This window comes from Rattus norvegicus, chromosome 9 (assembly GCF_021556685.1).
Source record: "Rattus norvegicus strain SHRSP/BbbUtx chromosome 9, alternate assembly SHRSP_T2T, whole genome shotgun sequence".
NCBI lineage: Eukaryota > Metazoa > Chordata > Mammalia > Rodentia > Muridae > Rattus > Rattus norvegicus.
The window spans coordinates 56392684-56410581 of NC_141542.1; the positions used below are offsets into that span (position 1 = coordinate 56392684).

Sequence of the window (17898 nt, forward strand, 5' to 3'; positions counted from 1 at the left end):
GTCCTAAGGGTTATTTAAATATAGCATCACACTGCTTACAAATAGAAATACTTTGAGTTTTTCCCCCTTTATATTACTTTTACCTCTTTCTCCTATTTTATTGCTTTGTCTAAGAACTTTAATTGTTAGAGTGAGCAAGGCATGTGCAAGTGTGTATACTTGTCTCATTTCAGAAGAAATATTTCTGGTTTTCCCCCATTTAGTGTAACGCTGTCTGCAGATTTGGATTCTGTACTTTTTTTATATTCAGACATCATATGGAAGTCTGTTCCCTCTCTTGATTTCTCAGTGAGTACATTCATGAGTGAGACTTCTCCAAGGACTACTTTTGCTGTATTTGCAAAGGCTCTGACACATTGTGTTTGCATTTTCAATTAATTCTAGAAAAAAATTAATATCCTCTCCAATTTCATCAGAGACCCTCTAGTATATTTACAAATCTCCTTTTTTGGTATTATTTTCTGTTTTCTCTTGTCAATTTTTATTGTCTTATTCCATTGTCATCTAATGAGATACAATAAATTGTTTTAATTCTTTTATGTTTGTTTAAGAGTTTCTGAATAGCCTAAAATGTGGTTTATTTTTAGAGAGGGTTCCACGGGCTCCTGAGAAGTTTATGTATTAGGTGAACTCCATTAGATATCTGTTTAGTTCATTCAGTCTATAGTGCAGATTAACTTCAAAGTTTCCTTATTGATTTGTACTCTGGATAACCTATCTGCTGCTGAAAGGGGGGGGTAGATGAGACATTATATCCATATATAATAGAAAACACTATTATTATCAAGACATATCTTTCCTTTTATGACCATTGCTGTTTATTATATTGGAAGCCCCTAAAGTTTTGTGGAGAGGTTTGTTTGTTTATTTTATGTATGTGAATACACTGCTGCTGTCTTCAGACAAACCAGTAGAGGGCATCAGATCCCATTACAGATGATTGTGACCCACCATGCGGTTGCTGGGAATTGAACTCAGGACCTCTGGAAGAGCAGTCAGTGCTCTTAACCACTGAGCCATCTCTCCAGCCCTTTACAATGTGTAGCCCAGGCTGGCCTTGAACTTGTGATCCTCCTGCCTCTGCCTCCTTCAGCAAATCCAGAGGAGTCTTAAGAAGAGGGTTGCCTAATGGTTGGAACTGGAAAATATCATCCTGAGTGAGGTAACCCAATCACAGAAAAACACACATGGTATGCACTCATTGATAAGTGGCTATTAGCCCAAATGCTTGAATTACCCTAGATGCCTAGAACAAAAGAAACTCAAGACGGATGATCAAAATGTGAATGCTTCACTCCTTCTTTAAAAGGGGAACAAGAATACGCTTGGCAGGGAATAGAGAGGCAAAGATTAAAACAGACACAGAAGGAACACCCATTCAGAGCCTGCCCCACATGTGGCCCATACATATACAGCCATCCAATTAGACAAGATGGATGAAGCAAAGAAGTGCAGGCTGACAGGAGCCAGGTGTAGATCTCTCCCGAGAGACACAGCCAGAATACAGCAAATACAGAGGTGAATGCCAGCAGCAAACCACTGAACTGAGAATAGGACCCCCGTTGAAGGAATCAGAGAAAGAACTGGAAGAGCTTGAAGGGGCTCGAGACCCCATATGTACAACAATGCCAAGCAACCAGAGCTTCCAGGGACTAAGCCACTACCTAAAGACTATACATGGACTGACCCTGGACTCTGACCTCATAGGTAGCAATGAATATCCTAGTAAGAGCACCAGTGGAAGGGGAAGCCCTGGGTCCTGCTAAGACTGAACCCCCAGTGAACTAGATTATTGGGGGGAGGGCGACAATGGGGGGAGGATGGGGAGGGGAACACCCATAAAGAAGGGGAGGGGGAGGGATTAGGGGGATGTTGGCCCGTAAACCGGGAAAGGGAATAACACTCGAAATGTATATAAGAAATACTTAATTTAAAAAAATAAAAAGAGGGTTGCCTAACTAGCAAATTCAAATCAGGTTTGCCACGGAGTTCCAGCTGATCTGGCATCAGCTGCAACATCCCACACATAACAACAGATCTCAAGATCCTGAATTTTCATTGTTCCTGTGGCCACTGCCACTCAGGTGGACCTTTATATATATATAGTTTTTGACTAAGATCAAACTGGCATTTTTTAGGTCAGCTTGCTATAAGAATTAACTCATCATCTGAAGAAATAAAGTTTCAAAGTTTCATAGACATGAGAAACAAAGTTATAAAAACAAGGCTTTGAGAAATACATCTGGTGGACAGGATGCCTGTGACAAACTTGTGACCTTTCTAAGAGATACAACTGACGTCATGATGCCCAGTGATATGAAATAGGTTTTGGTGATCAAGATTCTGATTAAGCTAATTAAGACAAAACAATAACAACTGTTCTTGGAAAGACCCCCCTATCCCTCCCTGTGGTAAATCTGGAGAACAACAGCAAGATGTCATCTTGACCCTACCTGATCACCCAGTTCACCCCCCCTCCCCCTCTAAGGGACTTGCCAACTTAGCCCTTTCCCAGTGATTCACCAAGGCCAGGTGTAGGGCTGGATGAGGAAAGTGACCAACTGAGCCAAGAACAGCCCCTTGAGCAGGCCAGCCAATACCTGACCAGATCCTTTGTCCTGTGCACCACCAATGAGAATGGGCCAGCTAACCCTGTTGCTGAAGTCTACCCTCTATAAGGAATAAAAGTTGTGTGCTTTTTGGGTTCAGTGTTGCCTCTCCCTGCATGGATGAGCAACCCCTGGTACGTGGATTTAAAAACCTCATGCTATTGCAGCAGTCACTTTGTCAATCTGTGCTCTGTGGGTTGCGTTCCTGAGGTAAGGCCACTATGGGGTCTTACAACACATCCTCCCATTGGCTTTCCCTAGAGGAAGAAGAAGCCATGGGTGAGCAGAATCATTTCTTTTTTTTTTTATTACTTTTTTTTTATTAACTTAAGTATTTCTTATTTACATTTCGAGTGTTATTCCCTTTCCCAGTTTCTCTTGTATTCTGTTGGTGAAGCTCGTATCTACAGCTCCTTGTTCTCTTCTTTTGGTTTTCTATATCCAGGGTTGTTTCCATGTGTTCTTTCTTGATTGTTTCTATTTCCATTTTTAATTCCTTCAACTGTTTGATTGTGTTTTCCTGGAATTCTTTCAGGGATTTTTGTGTCTCCTCTCTATGGGATTCTACTTGTTTATTTATGATTTCCTGGAATTCTTTCAGGGATTTTTGCGATTCCTCTCTGTAGGCTTCTACTTGTTCTCTAAGGGAGTTCTTCACGTCTTTCTTGAAGTCCTCCAGCATCCTGATCAAATATGATTTTGAAACTAGATCTTGCTTTTCTGGTGTGTTTGGATATTCCATGTTTGCTTTGGTGGGAGAATTGGGCTCCGATGATGCCATGTGGTCTTGGTTTCTGTTGCTTGGGTTCCTGCGCTTGCCTCTCGCCATCAGATTATCTCTAGTGTTACTTTGTTCTGCTATTTCTGACAGTGGCTAGACTGTCCTATAAGCCTGTGTGTCAGGAGTGCTGTAGACCTGTTTTCCTGTTTTCTTTCAGCCAGTTATGGGAACAGAGTGTTCTGCTTTCGGGCGTGTAGTTTTTCTATCTACAGGTCTTCAGCTGTTCCTGTGGGCCTGTGCCCTGAGTTCACCAGGCAGGTCGTTTGCAGCAGAAAAGTTGGTCTTACCTGTGGTCCCAACGCTCAAGTTTGCTCGTGGGGTGTTGCTTATGAGCTCTCCTCGGGGGCAGCAGCCAGGAGGATCGGCGGTGCCGTCTCCGGGAGCCCCCGTGCACCAGAGTCCCAGATGGCGTTTGGTGTTTTCCTCTGGAGTCAGAGATGTGGGCAGAGTGTAGTCTCTTCTGGTTTCCCAGGCGTGTCTGCCTCTCTGAAGGTTTAGCTCTCCCTCCCATGGGATTTGGGTGCAGAGAACTGTTTATCTGGTTGGTCCCTTCAGGTTCTGGCGGTGTCTCAAACACAGCGGACTTGCTGCTCCTGTGCCCTTATCCAAGGGAACCCAGTGGCCGTATACAGTTTCCTCTTGGGCCAGGGATGTGGGCAGGGGTGGGCAGTGTTGGTGGTCTCTTCCACTCTGCAGTCTCAGGAATGCCCACCTGACCAGGCGGTGAGCTCTCTCTCCCACGGGGTTTGGGAGCAATCTAGAATCATTTCTATACTCAGACTCCTGAAAGGTAAAGACTCACAGTCACTGGACCCTGGTGCCCGCTACAGCAGCTTTTCAAGCAGGCCATGGAAGGGGCATAAATACCAGGTATTCCACCCAGAGAATTGCTACTGTGTATTAAAGCTGAAAGCCTCTGTAAGCTCATCCCAGGGAAGGAAGTCCTTGTGCGATAACCGATAACTGAGTTCCATTCTTCCAGGTGCCTCAGCGGAGTGGTGAACCGTCCTGATACTCGACTGTTAAGAAGTCAACACACTTTGAGTCACTTGAGAATTTGTCTCCCTTTCTGTTTGACTAGACCTGTTTATTATTTATAAGGACTTATAAGTAGCCACCCCATAAAGCAGGGGACTATTTGGGCATTGCTTGAGAGGACAGCCAGGCCAACCTTAAGTTTTCCACCTCTACTGTGAGGTTGGACATTTACCGGGACCCCTTGAATGAGACTCACGGAGGCAGTGATTGATGCAAAAACAAGAGGAGTTTTATTGTTCCAGTGTGTTGGGGCCACCCCCCTACCTCCCCTAACCCCACCCCTACTCCTGCTTCAAGAGGGAGATGGCCCTGAGCAAACTCCATGGGGTCGTATATACCTTTGATAAGGGCAGGTTTCAAACAATAAGGGCAGAATTCAAACAACAGTAACTGGGCAGGGGTTCTATTGGAGGAGTGAATCAACCTTCAAACTGACTTGTGGTCAGTAGACCATTTGGGACTTTCCAAAGAGGGTCGGTTGGGAGTCACAGATGGATTCGTCTGACAGTTGGCTTGTAGCTGCTCCAGGAACTAAGCTGGCTCTACCCTTCCTGGAAGGGAGGGGTCTTAGTGTTCAGAGGTTTGTGGTGGAATTTTCCCACTGGCCTTAGATTGACCCCAACTCTGGCTCTTTCGCTACCGTGAGGAAATGTATGCAAAACATCAAGAAAGAGCCAGAGAGAAGGCTCAATAGACAGGTCTCTTGCTGAGCAAGAGTGTGCATCAGAGTTTAGGTGCCCAGAACCCACATAAAAGCCAAACAGGCATGGCAGCTAATCTTCCTATCATCAGAAACACAGAGACATGGGATTCCCAGGGCTAGCCAGCACTGGTGAGCAGGCTCTGGGTTCAGGGAGAGACCTTGTCTAAATTAACAAACCTTGACCTTGGCCTTTGCTTCATGTCCAGGTCCTCACTCCATTACTGAGTCAGGAACCTGGACACTGGACCTGAAGCAGAGGCCAAGGCCAAGTTCTAATAAATAAGACCTTGATGGATAGCCATCAAGAACAACATTCGAGATGAAGTTCAGGCCTCTGCACACTTGCACACACATGCATTTACTCACACCTATGTGAATACATACCTTCACATATGTGCCACACGTACTAACATTTTTATGAGCACTTGATTTTATTCTTCACATTTGCAGAGGACCTGGAGCAGAGGCCTATGGAGGGATGCTGGTTTGCTCATCCTGCTTTCTTACACACCTTAGGACCACCTCCTAAAAATAACACTGCCCTCCTACTTCAATCAAGCCAGTATCTGACAGACTTGCCTACAGGGCAATCTGACTATTGGCATTTTCTCAAATAAGATTCTCTCCTCCCATATACGTCAAGGTTCACAGTTGACAAGACCAACCAAAACTCTATGCATGGTTATTGCTGGCCATCGTGGAGGGAAATGACCATAGAAATAAAGCTGTTGGCTCTCACAGAAGAGATGACGCAGTGTCGGGATCAATGGGTAAAATTCGCCATGAATTTTTTGAGGCTCTGTCCCTCAAATGAGATATCTGAGTAGTTCTAGAAGAAACTGGATTCAAATTATCAGAAGTCAGACGTTACTCTAAAGGTTGGAAAGTTAATAAAAGCATGACATTTTTTTGAGTTTTATTATATTAGTGGAATTAGTCAAACTTTTTACAAATTGTTTTCTTTTTTCAGGACAAATGAACACTCATACTCATGACTGACCTTACAGTCATCATATTATGGTCATAATTTCGTATCCTTTCCTTAAAGAGGATCCCCAAGATTGAATGCACATGATTGTACCTGGTCCTGCCTAATTACTTTTCTATGGCTGTCATAAGACATCATCACTGGAATAACCTACAGAAGGAAGGGTTTCTTTGGCTTCTGTTTCTAGAGTGATGAGTCTGACCATCATGTGGGGAGCCATGGCAACAAGAGGTAGGCATTACAGGAAGCTAACAGCTCGCATGGCAGCTGTGAGCAGGAAACAGAGAAAAGGGGCAAAAATGGAAGTAGGGCAAGACTTTAAGCTTTCAGTATTGATCCAGAGACATACTTCCTCCAGAATGGCCACACCTTCTAAATCTTCCCAAACAGGGAAACTGACTAGGGACTGAACGCTGGAACCTATGCAGGCATTTCTCATTTTAACCACCACAGCTCTTAAATCAAAATTTGTTATAGGACTCCTATCCCTGTGCCCAAGTCTCACCTCTCCTTATAGCTAGCAATGCTGTTTTCTGGTTGGGGTGTGTGTGTGTGTGTGTGTGTGTGTGTGTGTGTGTGTTTCCATTTGTAAAATTAAAGATGCAAACACATGTAGACATATTTTTACTTAAATTTTTATTTTATACCTAAAGCTCTGGGTTTACACACTTTATTCCTAAGCAAAGGGGTGGTTAAATCTTTCATTTTTCTCTTTTGATTTATTTTGGATTTTAAGGACTAGTATGAAAAGCTCCCTGTCCCACCCCACCCCCATTTCTAAATTATAAAATTAACCCAAGTACGGCGGTATATGTTTTTAGTGCTAGCTACTATGGCCACTAAGGTAGGAGTGAACAAGCCAGCTCAGTCCGCTGACTGGGTCTCAAGGGAGGGATCGAGGATTAAAGAGAAAAAGACAATTAGACAATACTATAACATGACTTCAGCCAGTGCTGAGGGTGAAGTGGGTTTATTTTTTTTCCAGTCTGCTTTTATATCATTCTAGACACATACAAAGAATAAGGTCAGTTCTAGGTCAAGGAACAAACAAATGGATAAACAAAATCCCGGTGGTATTCAAGGACATATCAAGATTTTGAGCCTACTTCGGTGTCCTGGCCAAATGTCAAATTCCCACCAAATTTCTAGAAGTGGCCCCAAGAGCTCTCCACACAGGAGAATAAGTTCAAAGCCAGCCTGGTTTACATAGCAAAACCCAGTCTTTTAAAAAGTTATTAAGTTAGTCCATGTTTTCCTCTAGTGATTTTTCTTCTTTAAATTCTAGTATATGCTGTAAAGTAGGTTTTCAGTTTTATCTGCTTCCAAATGACTATGCAGTGTTTCCTACATCCTTCACAGAAGGTTTACATACCTTCCCCAGTCAACCAAGATTTATACACAGTGTCATACTGTGGCTGAGGCTGTCTCAGAACTCATGATGTAATCCCAAATAAAGGCTCAGCTGAACAGTTTGTTTCTCACGTGTATTCAGTTGAAGACTTTATTCATGTTATATTCAATGCAATAAAACCAAAAGTCAAGGCATCAAATTAACAGGAGATTGTTCTGAAACACACATCCTATAAAACTATGCAACTGGTAGCATTGTTTCCAATACATCAGGAGACATCTTTCAGTGGCTCCACCTGAAGCAAGGAAGGGGCAAACAACACCTGCTTTACTGCTGGGTGGGGTGGAGAGAAGCTTATAACCAAAGTCACTGTTGTCACCCCCAAGCTAAACTATCTACAACCGATTTTGCAAGTGAAACTGGAAAAATCCATTCACAACAGTTTACAGCTAGATAAATTAATAGACACTCTAAAGACCTGTAATCTAGTTCGAATGTGTTGAGTTAAATTAAATCCAAGCTATTTGTTTTGTTTTCTGGTTTTTTTGTTTGTTTGTTTGTTTCTTACGGGATAATGTGATTTTCTTTTCTATAGTAATGATGGTGCCTATCATTTCCCAGAAATTATCAGTTCTGAGTCCCCCAGCTGCCAGGACTTAAGTTGTCTGGAAATAATGCCTTAGTGTAACTGCAGTTTGTTTGTTTTTATAGACAGAGGTTCACTCTCTAGCCCTGGGCTCAAATTCAGTGATCCTCCCGCCTCAAGTCTCCTGAGCATTGGGATTATAGATGTGAGCTACCACAGGCAGACACACCTGCAGTTTTGAAGGCTCTTGGGTGATTCCAGAGCGTAGCCAAAAAGTGGGGAGTCCGCGGTGTGCTCAAGCAGGTAGTAGCAAGGTAGTCCAGGTGTGTGGGGTGCCTTTTAATCCCAGTACTCTCAGCTCCAGCTCTGAATGCTGTGGACAGCTCTGGAGCCGTCTGCGTCTTTTCTCAGGGACACACACAAGTCTGGTGTCAACCAGATAAAATGACCCCCGTGATCTTTTCCTTTTGTGAGGGTGAAGGGGCTTGAAGCCAGGCGTTCTACCCTCCACCGGTTTCTCAAATCTGACGCCGTAACCGTAGAGGCTAGAGTGTGCTCTCAGTAAACAAATCCAATGAGCAATTCAACTCATTCAACAGAGCCGCCGGGTGGCCTCCAGGTGACCCGGGGTCATTTTTAATCCTAGCATCGGGTCACTGAAAGGCAATTCTGCCTCTGAGTAGTAGGTAAAGCCTCTAAAAAGACTCCGATTGGCGGCCCGGGGAGTCGCAGAACCTACGCGTACCTCGAGCCAACCCCAATCAACCAGCCGCTTTCCCTAACATGGTAGCGCCCCGGCTTGGCCGGAGTGACGTCACCCCGTAGTCCCACCCACCGGGGTCACGGCCTGTCACTCAAAGGCGCTCAGCCTTTGCACGGGTTCCTGAAGACCAGGCGCAGACTCCAGTCTTCTCTTTCTCCTTGGTTCGGCCCAGCTCGCTCCTGGGGGGCGGGACGAAGACCGAAGGGGCGGTGCTACAAGGCGCCAGAGGAGCGGAGGCTGGGGCCTAGGGGCTGGTCGGAACTTCTGGAAGCAAGATGCAGGTGAGTGTGGGGAGCTCGGGACCCCAAGGCTGCCGTTGTTTGGCTTGGTGGGCTCGCGCCAGCCCCGGAGCTGGGTCTACCCGGATTAATTACCGAACTCGGAGGACTGCGGGGAGGCCGCGCGAGAGGCCTGGCGCAGGCGCACTGCGAGAGGGCGGGTGCGGTTCCCTCCAGACCCGTGGGCTGGGCGCTCCTGCTAGGGTGCGTCCTGTCCCACAAATCTTTGTGCTTTGGGCGGCACCCAAATCTGGGGTCCTTCTCCTCCGGGCCTGATGAAGGCCCCGAGCCTTTTGCCATCTAGAGCTGACAAATGGAGTTGTCTTTCTGGTTTCCAGATCTGAACTCTAGGGCCCACGACTATTGTTAATTTCTAACGCGAAGAAAGGTAGAACTTCTTAGCTTATTTTTTTTTCCTATCTTGAGCTGGAATTTGCTGGTTGTATTAGATAAAAGTCCAAAGAAAGTGTTGGGAAACGGCATAGAAATAGCCTTATTAGAGCTAAGTCTGCGGCAGCCACTTTGTCACCAGCCTTCTGGATGGAAGGTAGATGGAGCATGTAGTTGTGGGTTCTGGCTTGAGAGACAGAGGCTCTGGAGGAGGTGGCCATCTATACATCCAGCAAGCCGGTCGAACGCTCAGGAAGGTGAAGAGAAAGCTCAGGAACTAACTTCCCCGGGCTCCCCTGCTTTGGAGATTCTCCAGGTCCCTGCTTTAAAACGTCACTCTTCACCTTCTCTAAAAGGAAACCTTGCTAAAAGGAAACGTCACCTTTCTTGTGCTCTGTCTCATCCAAATTGTGACACAGAAGTGATCTTGGAACCCAGTTGTCCTTCCTTTGAATTCATATCCTTCTGAACCGCATTCTGAGCCCTGTTATCAGCGTACCTGCGACCCAGAATAATTGGGATTTGGGTTCCAGGTCTGAGACCTTAACCCTAGTCAGTTCGCTGACTTCATGGCAGTTTCTCTCCCCCATCCACCCGTCAGGCCTGGCCCTGTTTAGCTTCCGACATCAGAGGAGGCGGGGTGTTTTCAGGGTGGCCAGAGATAGCAGTGTCCTTTTCAGTGCCACACCTACACCTGAAAGGCAGGAGCAGGCACAGGCAAAGGGACACACCTAGTATTTAGTGTTTAATAAACATTGGCCTTCGGGAGTGACTTTGGGGCAGGCCAGGTATCTGCTAGTCTCAGATTTATCCTTCAGACTCTAAAGTTTAGGAAGTCAGTCTAGCCTCAGTCTTCCTCTTCCCCAAGTCTGCTGCAGCCTCTTAAGACATGCTCAGAATGTCACAGTGTCTTTGCTTTGGGGTCTTTTGCATTTTTGGGTCTCTCTGCCTGGAATGTAACATCCTTTGGTCTTCACGTTCCTCTCCTTCGGGAGAGGAGCTCAATCTTCCTCAAAGAGAAGTAAGTTCTCGGCACAGAGTTTAATTAGTGGCCTGTTCAGAGAGGCCCAGTTTCAAGCAGGTACCTTTCATAGTTTATGTAGGGTTAGCCAATCTTCCCTGGTGAAAAGACTTCACCACAAGCTGAAGGGTGCAGGTGTCTGGTTAAGACAGTTTGCTGTGTCGTTGGTGGTCACTTCTCAGGGAAGGAGAGCTGGTAGATGTACACCCCTTGAGAGAAAGGAAGGGGTAAGCAGGTCTACAGCAGCGGGAGCCGGGGTCTTAGGGCCTCTACCCCTGTGATGTCATCTCACTGATCAAAAGCATCTAGGGAAGAAAGGGTTTATTTGGGTCACACTTCCACATCATAGCCCATCATTGAAGGAAGTCAGGACAGGAACTCAAGCAGGGCAGGAACCTGGAGGCAAGAGCTGAGGCAGCAGCCATGGAGGGGTGCTGCTTACTGGCTAGCTCTGCATGGCTGGCTCAGCCTGCTTTCTTATAGACCCCAGGGGCACCAGCCCAGGGGTGGCCACTCTCAAAATGAGCTGGACTCCCTCATGACCACTAATTAAGAAAATGCCCTACAGGCTTGCCTGCTTACAGCTAGTCATTGAGTGGTATCTTATCCATTGAGGCTCTGTCCTATCAGGGGATTGTAGCTCGGACCGAGTTTACATAAACTGCCCACGATCTATAGTTCAGTTTTAGCTCTGTTGTCTCAATTCAGAGGAGGCTTCTTATTTTGTTTTCTTACTCCTGTGTAGCCTCATATTTCCTAAGCAAGCTTGTTAATCACACTTGATTACAGTTAAAGCTTGCTATTTTCTTTCTCTCTGTGTCTGACTCCATTCCACCATCACAGAATAAATAATTAAACGTCCTCTCTGGAGCATCTGTCTCCATGTGAATTAGGTCCCCGTGACCCCGTGGACCAACACCCTGCTTCTCATTCCCCGACACAGCTTGTCTCCATGACAGTCTGCAGCTTGTGCACATGCTTGTTTACAGCCTCCATGGGCCACGCCCTCTAGTGCTTCCTTCTTGGTTGCTGCGGCCCAGTTCAGTAATTTACCTGCTCAGTGTCTCCGTTGGGTTTCTGTTGCTGTGGTAAACACCATGATCAAAAGGGACTTAGGGAGAGGGTTCTTTCCATGGTGTTTTCTTGGGTCACAGTTCATCCTTGAGAGAAGACAGGGCATGCCTGGAGGCAAGCGTGAGGACCAGAGCCCTTCAGAGGATTGCTGCTTACTGGCTTGTTCCTCTTGACCTGCTCTGCGTTTTCATCTATTTCAGGACCAACTGCTCGAGGTAGACTGGGCCCTTCCACACCTGTCAGTCAAGACAATGCCCCACAGGCTGGTGTATGGGTCAGACTGATTGGCCACTTTCTCCCTTGAGGCTCCCTCTTCTCACATGACTCTAGTTGGTGTCACCTTGACAATAAGACAAACCAACAGAACTAGCTACCTAAAATCCATGGAGGGAATCCTGTCACTGTGAGACCTCAGACAAGCCAGGGGCGTCTCTAGTCATCAGCTTCCTAGGCCTCAGAACTGGTAGACTTAAGAGGTACCACGGCCCCACAGTTCATGGCTTTATGGTCAGATTCGCTTTGAGCAATATCATAGAAACTTATGGCAGTTTTAAATAAAATTTGTTCGACTTGGGGATGAGTGTGCTAGACAGAAGTCAGGTCAAAGCCTTGCTTTCAGTATCGATGCCGATCTGCCCGTCACTTCTTGACTTTTACTACAAAACTGGCTCTTCAGGGAGACTACACCGGGGGCTGTAGGTCCTGCCCCTGAGTAGCTCGACTCCCTGCGCACCACCTTCCCCATTTGTCACTTTATGCCTCCTCTTTACCCTTCCAGGACCCCAACGCAGACACCGAGTGGAATGACATCCTTCGTAAAAAGGGCATCCTTCCCCCTAAGGAGGGCCTGAAGGAGCTGGAGGAGGAGGAGGAGGGAAAGGAGGAGCAGCGTCTCCAGCAGTCAGTGGGTGAGCTTGCTCTATCTTTTCCTTTGTTCTGTGTCTGTTGGAAGCAAGCCGCCAACCGCTGGAGTAGACGGACTTGTGGGCAAGAGCTGGCGGGCAGAGCTGGAGCACTGGCGTCAAGACCGGGCATGGTGGCTGGACGACGTGTTGAGTGAGCCACCTGCAACCCACAGACCCCACTTGTCCCAGGAACACATGGCTCTGTGCTGAGCTTTGCTTTCGCACAGAATCCTAGACGTTAAAACTCTTAGCGTTTGTAGTTTCTCGAGGTCGTACTTTATTAACCTTTGCCGCCCGGTTAAGAATACTGACATAGAATTGTTTATCTGATTTGAGGAAGCATAAGATGTTTGAGAAGCATGGTGGCCGAGAGAGGTTTTCTTAAGGTCTTTCCACCTCCCTCAGATTCCCCCCAGTTTTGGTCCAGACATGCTCGATCCCAGAAGCAGCAGAATGTGTGAGGCCAAGCATCTGATTGGTAGACGACGCCTTCAGGGAATCCCCAGTGGAGAGACGTTGGTCAGAGATGCTTTTGCCCTGCTCACATGAGAGTGCTCACTTGTAGGAAGATGTTTTAAGATGTATCCAGCTTATATTGAGTGGGTTTTGTGTGTTGGGTGTTGTTCTGGATAATGGGGAAGTCGGTGCCTCTATATCTCAGAGCATCAGGGGACCGGTAAGACTGGGAAGGTAGGAAGGTCTGAGGGTGGGATTGACGCTGTCAGTTGGGCAGAGGGGGGCCTCAGTAAGAAAGTGAAATCTGCATAGACCTGAAGGAAGTGAGGTAAATTATTTCAGCAGTAGAGAGGCAGCCTAGGATCTTAGAGAGTTCACGAGCAGGTCTTGGTGTCAGAAAAAGCGGTAGATAGAGTTCACAGGGTCTCCGAAAGGCCTGCTCCCTCACTTGGATCCCGAATCTTCTGGGAAAGAGCCTGGCTTTATCGCCATGATGGGAAGTTACTGGAGGCTGACACAGAACGGCCTGTCCTGAATTTCAGCGTGGATGTTGTCTAGAAGTGCAAAGACAAGGAGGAGCAGGAAGACCAGTCTGAAAGCAGTGCAGTAATTCAGGCAAGCTACACCAGTGGCCGGGACTGGCCTTGCAGTAGAGCTCATGACAAGTGCTCAGAGCGGGGCATGTTTTGAAAGGGGGCCAACACAATTGGGGATGAATCCGAGTGTCGAGTGAGAGAGAAAAGACAAGGGAGAAGGCTGCCTGGCTTGAGCAGTCTTGGGGATAGAGGTGCCGTGGGCAGGGTATAGAGGCTCACAGGCAGGTCAGCAACTGTTTAGGACACAGTAACTTGGAGACTTTGATATTATGTCCTTGTGGGTTTGTGTCCGTGAGTGCAATGTCTGTGGAGTTCAGAAGAGGTCATTGGGTCCTCTAGTTAAAAGCAGCTCTGGGCAGCCTGACGTGGTGCTGGGAACTGAACGTGGCTCCTTTGGAAGAGCAGTGCGTACTCTAACCACTGAGCCTTCTCTCCAGCCCAGCATAGAGACGGTAGGCAGGGAATTGCGAACTTTATTGAGTTAGAAATGTCATGGCTGGAGGCATATATTTTGGGAGTTGTCAGCATATTCCCGGTGCTGTGATTTAAATTAGATTAATTTACCAGGGAGGGTGCCTAGATAAAGAAAAGGAACCAAAGAACTGGGTATGTGCTTTGCCTACATGCATACACATATGTGTACCACATGCATGCCTAAAGTCCTCAGACTCCAGAAAAAGCTGCTGCATTTCCTAGAACTGGAGTTACACATGGTTGTGAGCTGCTATATGGTTGCTGGGAATTGACCTCAGGACCTCTGGAAGAACAGTCAGTGCTCTTAACCACCATCACTGAGCCAGCCCTAAAACATTCCCAGTGGTGTTTTCATGCAGTGATATGAGACGTGTTAGGACACCCAGCCTGAGACTGAAGACCAGAGCAGGCAGCTCAGGCAATTGTGATTCGTTTAGTGAGCATGGGAAACTTGTTGTTTGTATTCTTACAGAGTGATGTGGCAGTGAGAAGGACGACGGTGGGTCCGTCCTTTTAAACAGTAACGTGCTTTCTGTCTCCATGGGCAGGGCTCCGTGGGAGTCAGTGCAGTGCACGTTTGTAGGGTAGACACTAACTGTGTTTGTTCATCTCTCCATTTTAATGCTGCGGCCAATGAAATTGGCTCAGTGAAGACATATGAAGACATGACCCTGGAGGAGCTGCAGGAGAACGAAGACGAGTTCAGTGAGGAGGACGAGCGAGCCATCGAGATGTACCGGTCAGTGCCGGCTGCCAACGGCAGGGTTGTGCTGGCTTAGGTGCCGCTGAGATAACACTGGGGAAGGACTTTAGCTTAACAACCATAGTGCAGATTTCAACTGATTACTCTTACGCTTTTGCCGGGAGGCAAGTCAGTGAGCTGGAACCTGAGGGATTTTGTTCAGAACGATGCAGGTGCTCTTGCGTGCAGACCGGTGTGGCTTCTGTATTTCAGTGCTTTCTTCCTCTGTGCAGGCAGCAAAGGCTGGCCGAGTGGAAGGCGACTCAGCTGAGGAACAAGTTTGGAGAAGTTTTAGAGATCTCGGGGAAGGATTACGTTCAAGAAGTCACCAAGGCTGGCGAGGGCTTGTGGGTGGTCTTACACCTGTACAAACAAGGGTGAGCAGAGGCTGGCCTCCACGTGGGTGGTCTGTGACTTTGTCCCCAGTCTGTGTGAGCCTTAACCTCTACAAAGGGATTTGGTTTGTGTTTTGTTTTGTTTTTATCTGCACTTGTGTTCTGTGTTTTTATAGCTGTTGGTCCAAACCATAGAGCTCGGTTTCCATCGTAAGACTTTAATGTTTGCGAGTAATGTGTTTCCGCTAAAAGTATAGAACACAGACTTAGGTTTCTTTGACTTAAAAGAATTCTGCCAAGTGTAGTAGCTCACACCGGCAGGCCCAGCATGAGAGGCTGAGGCCCGAGAACTATGACAGAGGTCAAGACAAGCCTGGACGGCATAGCGAGTTTGAGGGCAGCCTGGTTACATGGCAAGATCCAGACACACGAAGCACGGCGAGTGAGGTGTTCCTGCAGAGGAACCGGTTCAGAATTACTCTGTGCACCTGAGGACTTGCAGGGGGACCACATGGCTGCTGAGTGACCTGGGGCCTCCATGATTTCCCAGCAGACACCGCTGTTCTTCACCCTCACGGGATGCTTGCTCAGAAATCACTTAAGGCAGGAAATGCTTTCTGGCTTGCTTCACAGGCATCCTGTGTTCTCTTCAGTGTCCAGAAAGCTATAGCGGTTTTCATAAACTATCAAAGCTTTTTCCTCACACATACTGTTAAGTTTGGGTTTGGAGGTATTCCCCTTCCCTGACCACACTAGAATGGCCTTTATTTATTTTTTTTTTTTAAAGAAATGTGAATTCATTCTGCCATAGCGAACATCTGTGAAGTTCCTGTGAGGTTGTCATGTCAAGAGAAGGCCACCAGGCTCTGCCCTGTCTGCTCGCATCACAGCCACTCTGTTTCTCTTCTGTGTTCCAGGATTCCCCTCTGTTCCTTGATAAACCATCACTTGAGTGGGCTCGCCAGGAAGTTTCCCGATGTGAAATTTATCAAAGCCATTTCAACGACCTGCATACCCAATTACCCTGACAGGAACCTCCCCACAGTGTTCGTCTACCGGGAGGGGGATATCAAGGCACAGTTCATCGGTCCCCTGGTGTTCGGTGGCATGAACCTGACCATAGATGGTGAGGGCTTGAGGATATTGTGAGAGGTGGGCGGGAAACTCTCTCGGGGATGTCAGTGTCCATGACACACGTCACGCCTTTGCCTCATCCCTGCAGAGTCACCTGGAGCAGTGAGCTTTGGGCAGGACCCCTCTGAGGGGTCCTGGCGTCTTACGCAATTTGCTTTTCTTTGTCTCCAGAGTTGGAGTGGAAACTATCTGAGTCAGGAGCAATCAAGACAGAGCTGGAGGAGAACCCCAAGAAAGCCATCAAAGACGTGCTGCTGTCCTCAGTGCGGGACCCTGTCCCCATGAGGAGGGACAGTGATTCCGAGGACGACTAAGATAGCAGTGATGCAGCCTTTCGAACTCTCTTGATAAGACGCATTGTCTGGAGTTTCAATAAGGAGGGAAAAGCAATAATTTATCCTTTTGGGTTTTAACCTTTTTATAATTATTTAAATTTTATACATTTCAGATATAATCATTGCTGAAATTTTTTAAGAAATTTGTTGGAACTCTTTATAATGTTTCTTTAAGAATTTAAGCTCTTATGTCACATATCCATGTTTTCCTACATGTGTTTCAGCAAACCCTGTGACTGTTTAGTATCTTTTGACATGCAACTATAGAGAAAGGAATGTGGAGTTTAAAAACACAATGCAAATAAATTAAGTTAAAAACTAAAACATAACAGTGCAGAAAACAAGAACTCGGCTTTATAGTTAAGTCAGACTGTCCATTTTCATTTTATAAAGCTAGCAAAAGAAATATCAGCTGATAGAAATGGCTGATAATTTTGAGACAAATACTGTCTTATCAAACTAGCTGACAGATTTCAGCTTACACCATGTTTGTATTCAGGTCAGTCTTCCAGTTAACTCACGTGTGTCTCTGGCTGTTAAGACACCAGCTGTTCTTTGTGGTGGCACATGCTTTTAATCCCAGCACTGGGACACAGGCAGGCAGGTCATGTGAGTTCAAGGCTGGTCTGGCTTGCAGGGCCAGGGCCACCTCACCAAGACCCTGTCTTGAAGCCAAAAACAGAGCTGTTCTTGGCTCTAAGGTCCTGTTAGGTTCGGCTTGGGGGACTGAGGTTTAAGCACACACACATGTAAGCTGTGTCCCAGCTGATTTATAAAAATGTTTCGGGATACTCTTTGAGTCAGAATCCTATAAATTGATGATGAAAGCTGAAAAGTATCAATAATATTTTTGTTGAATGTGGTAACATGTATAGCTGATTGGAACCTTAGAGATAAGAGTCTAAGAATACAGGATTTGTTCAGATTATGTTGTAAAACTTATTTCTTGTTGTAATCCCAAGACTGACAGAGTGTGAGAATGCCTTGTTTTCTATTACTGGAGGGCCCACTACACCGCTGAACAAAAGCCGTTTGGAGTGGCTTCCTTCGGACATGCTGTGAAGTTTTAACAGCAGGGTTGGAAAAGTCTTGGATTCTGTTGCTGGTGAAGATCCCATGTGGCTTGTAGGAGCGCTGCGGCCTTATAATCTCTGCCGTGGCTCACAGCTGCAGTTTGATGCTGTGTTCGCCGTAGAGCAGTAGTTCTCTACGTGTGGGCCGTGACCCTTTTGGGAGCCACACCTCAGATAGTTACCTTACAATTCATAACGGTAGCAAAATTAGTTATGAAGTAGCAACATAGAAAATTTTATGGTTGGGGTCACCCAAGGATAAAGAA

General features: G+C 46.5%; 1 protein-coding gene across 1 annotated transcript; it reads left to right on the top strand.

Moving 5' to 3' along the window:
• Window positions 1-9017: 9017 nt before the first annotated feature.
• On the top strand, window positions 9018-17484 carry Pdcl3 (phosducin-like 3). The gene is given in 6 exon segments (NM_001025709.1): window positions 9018-9100; window positions 12361-12490; window positions 14662-14752; window positions 14989-15132; window positions 16008-16216; window positions 16396-17484. Coding segments are annotated over 6 exon segments (723 nt in total). The 5' UTR covers window positions 9018-9094; the 3' UTR covers window positions 16539-17484.
• Window positions 17485-17898: the final 414 nt, after the last annotated feature.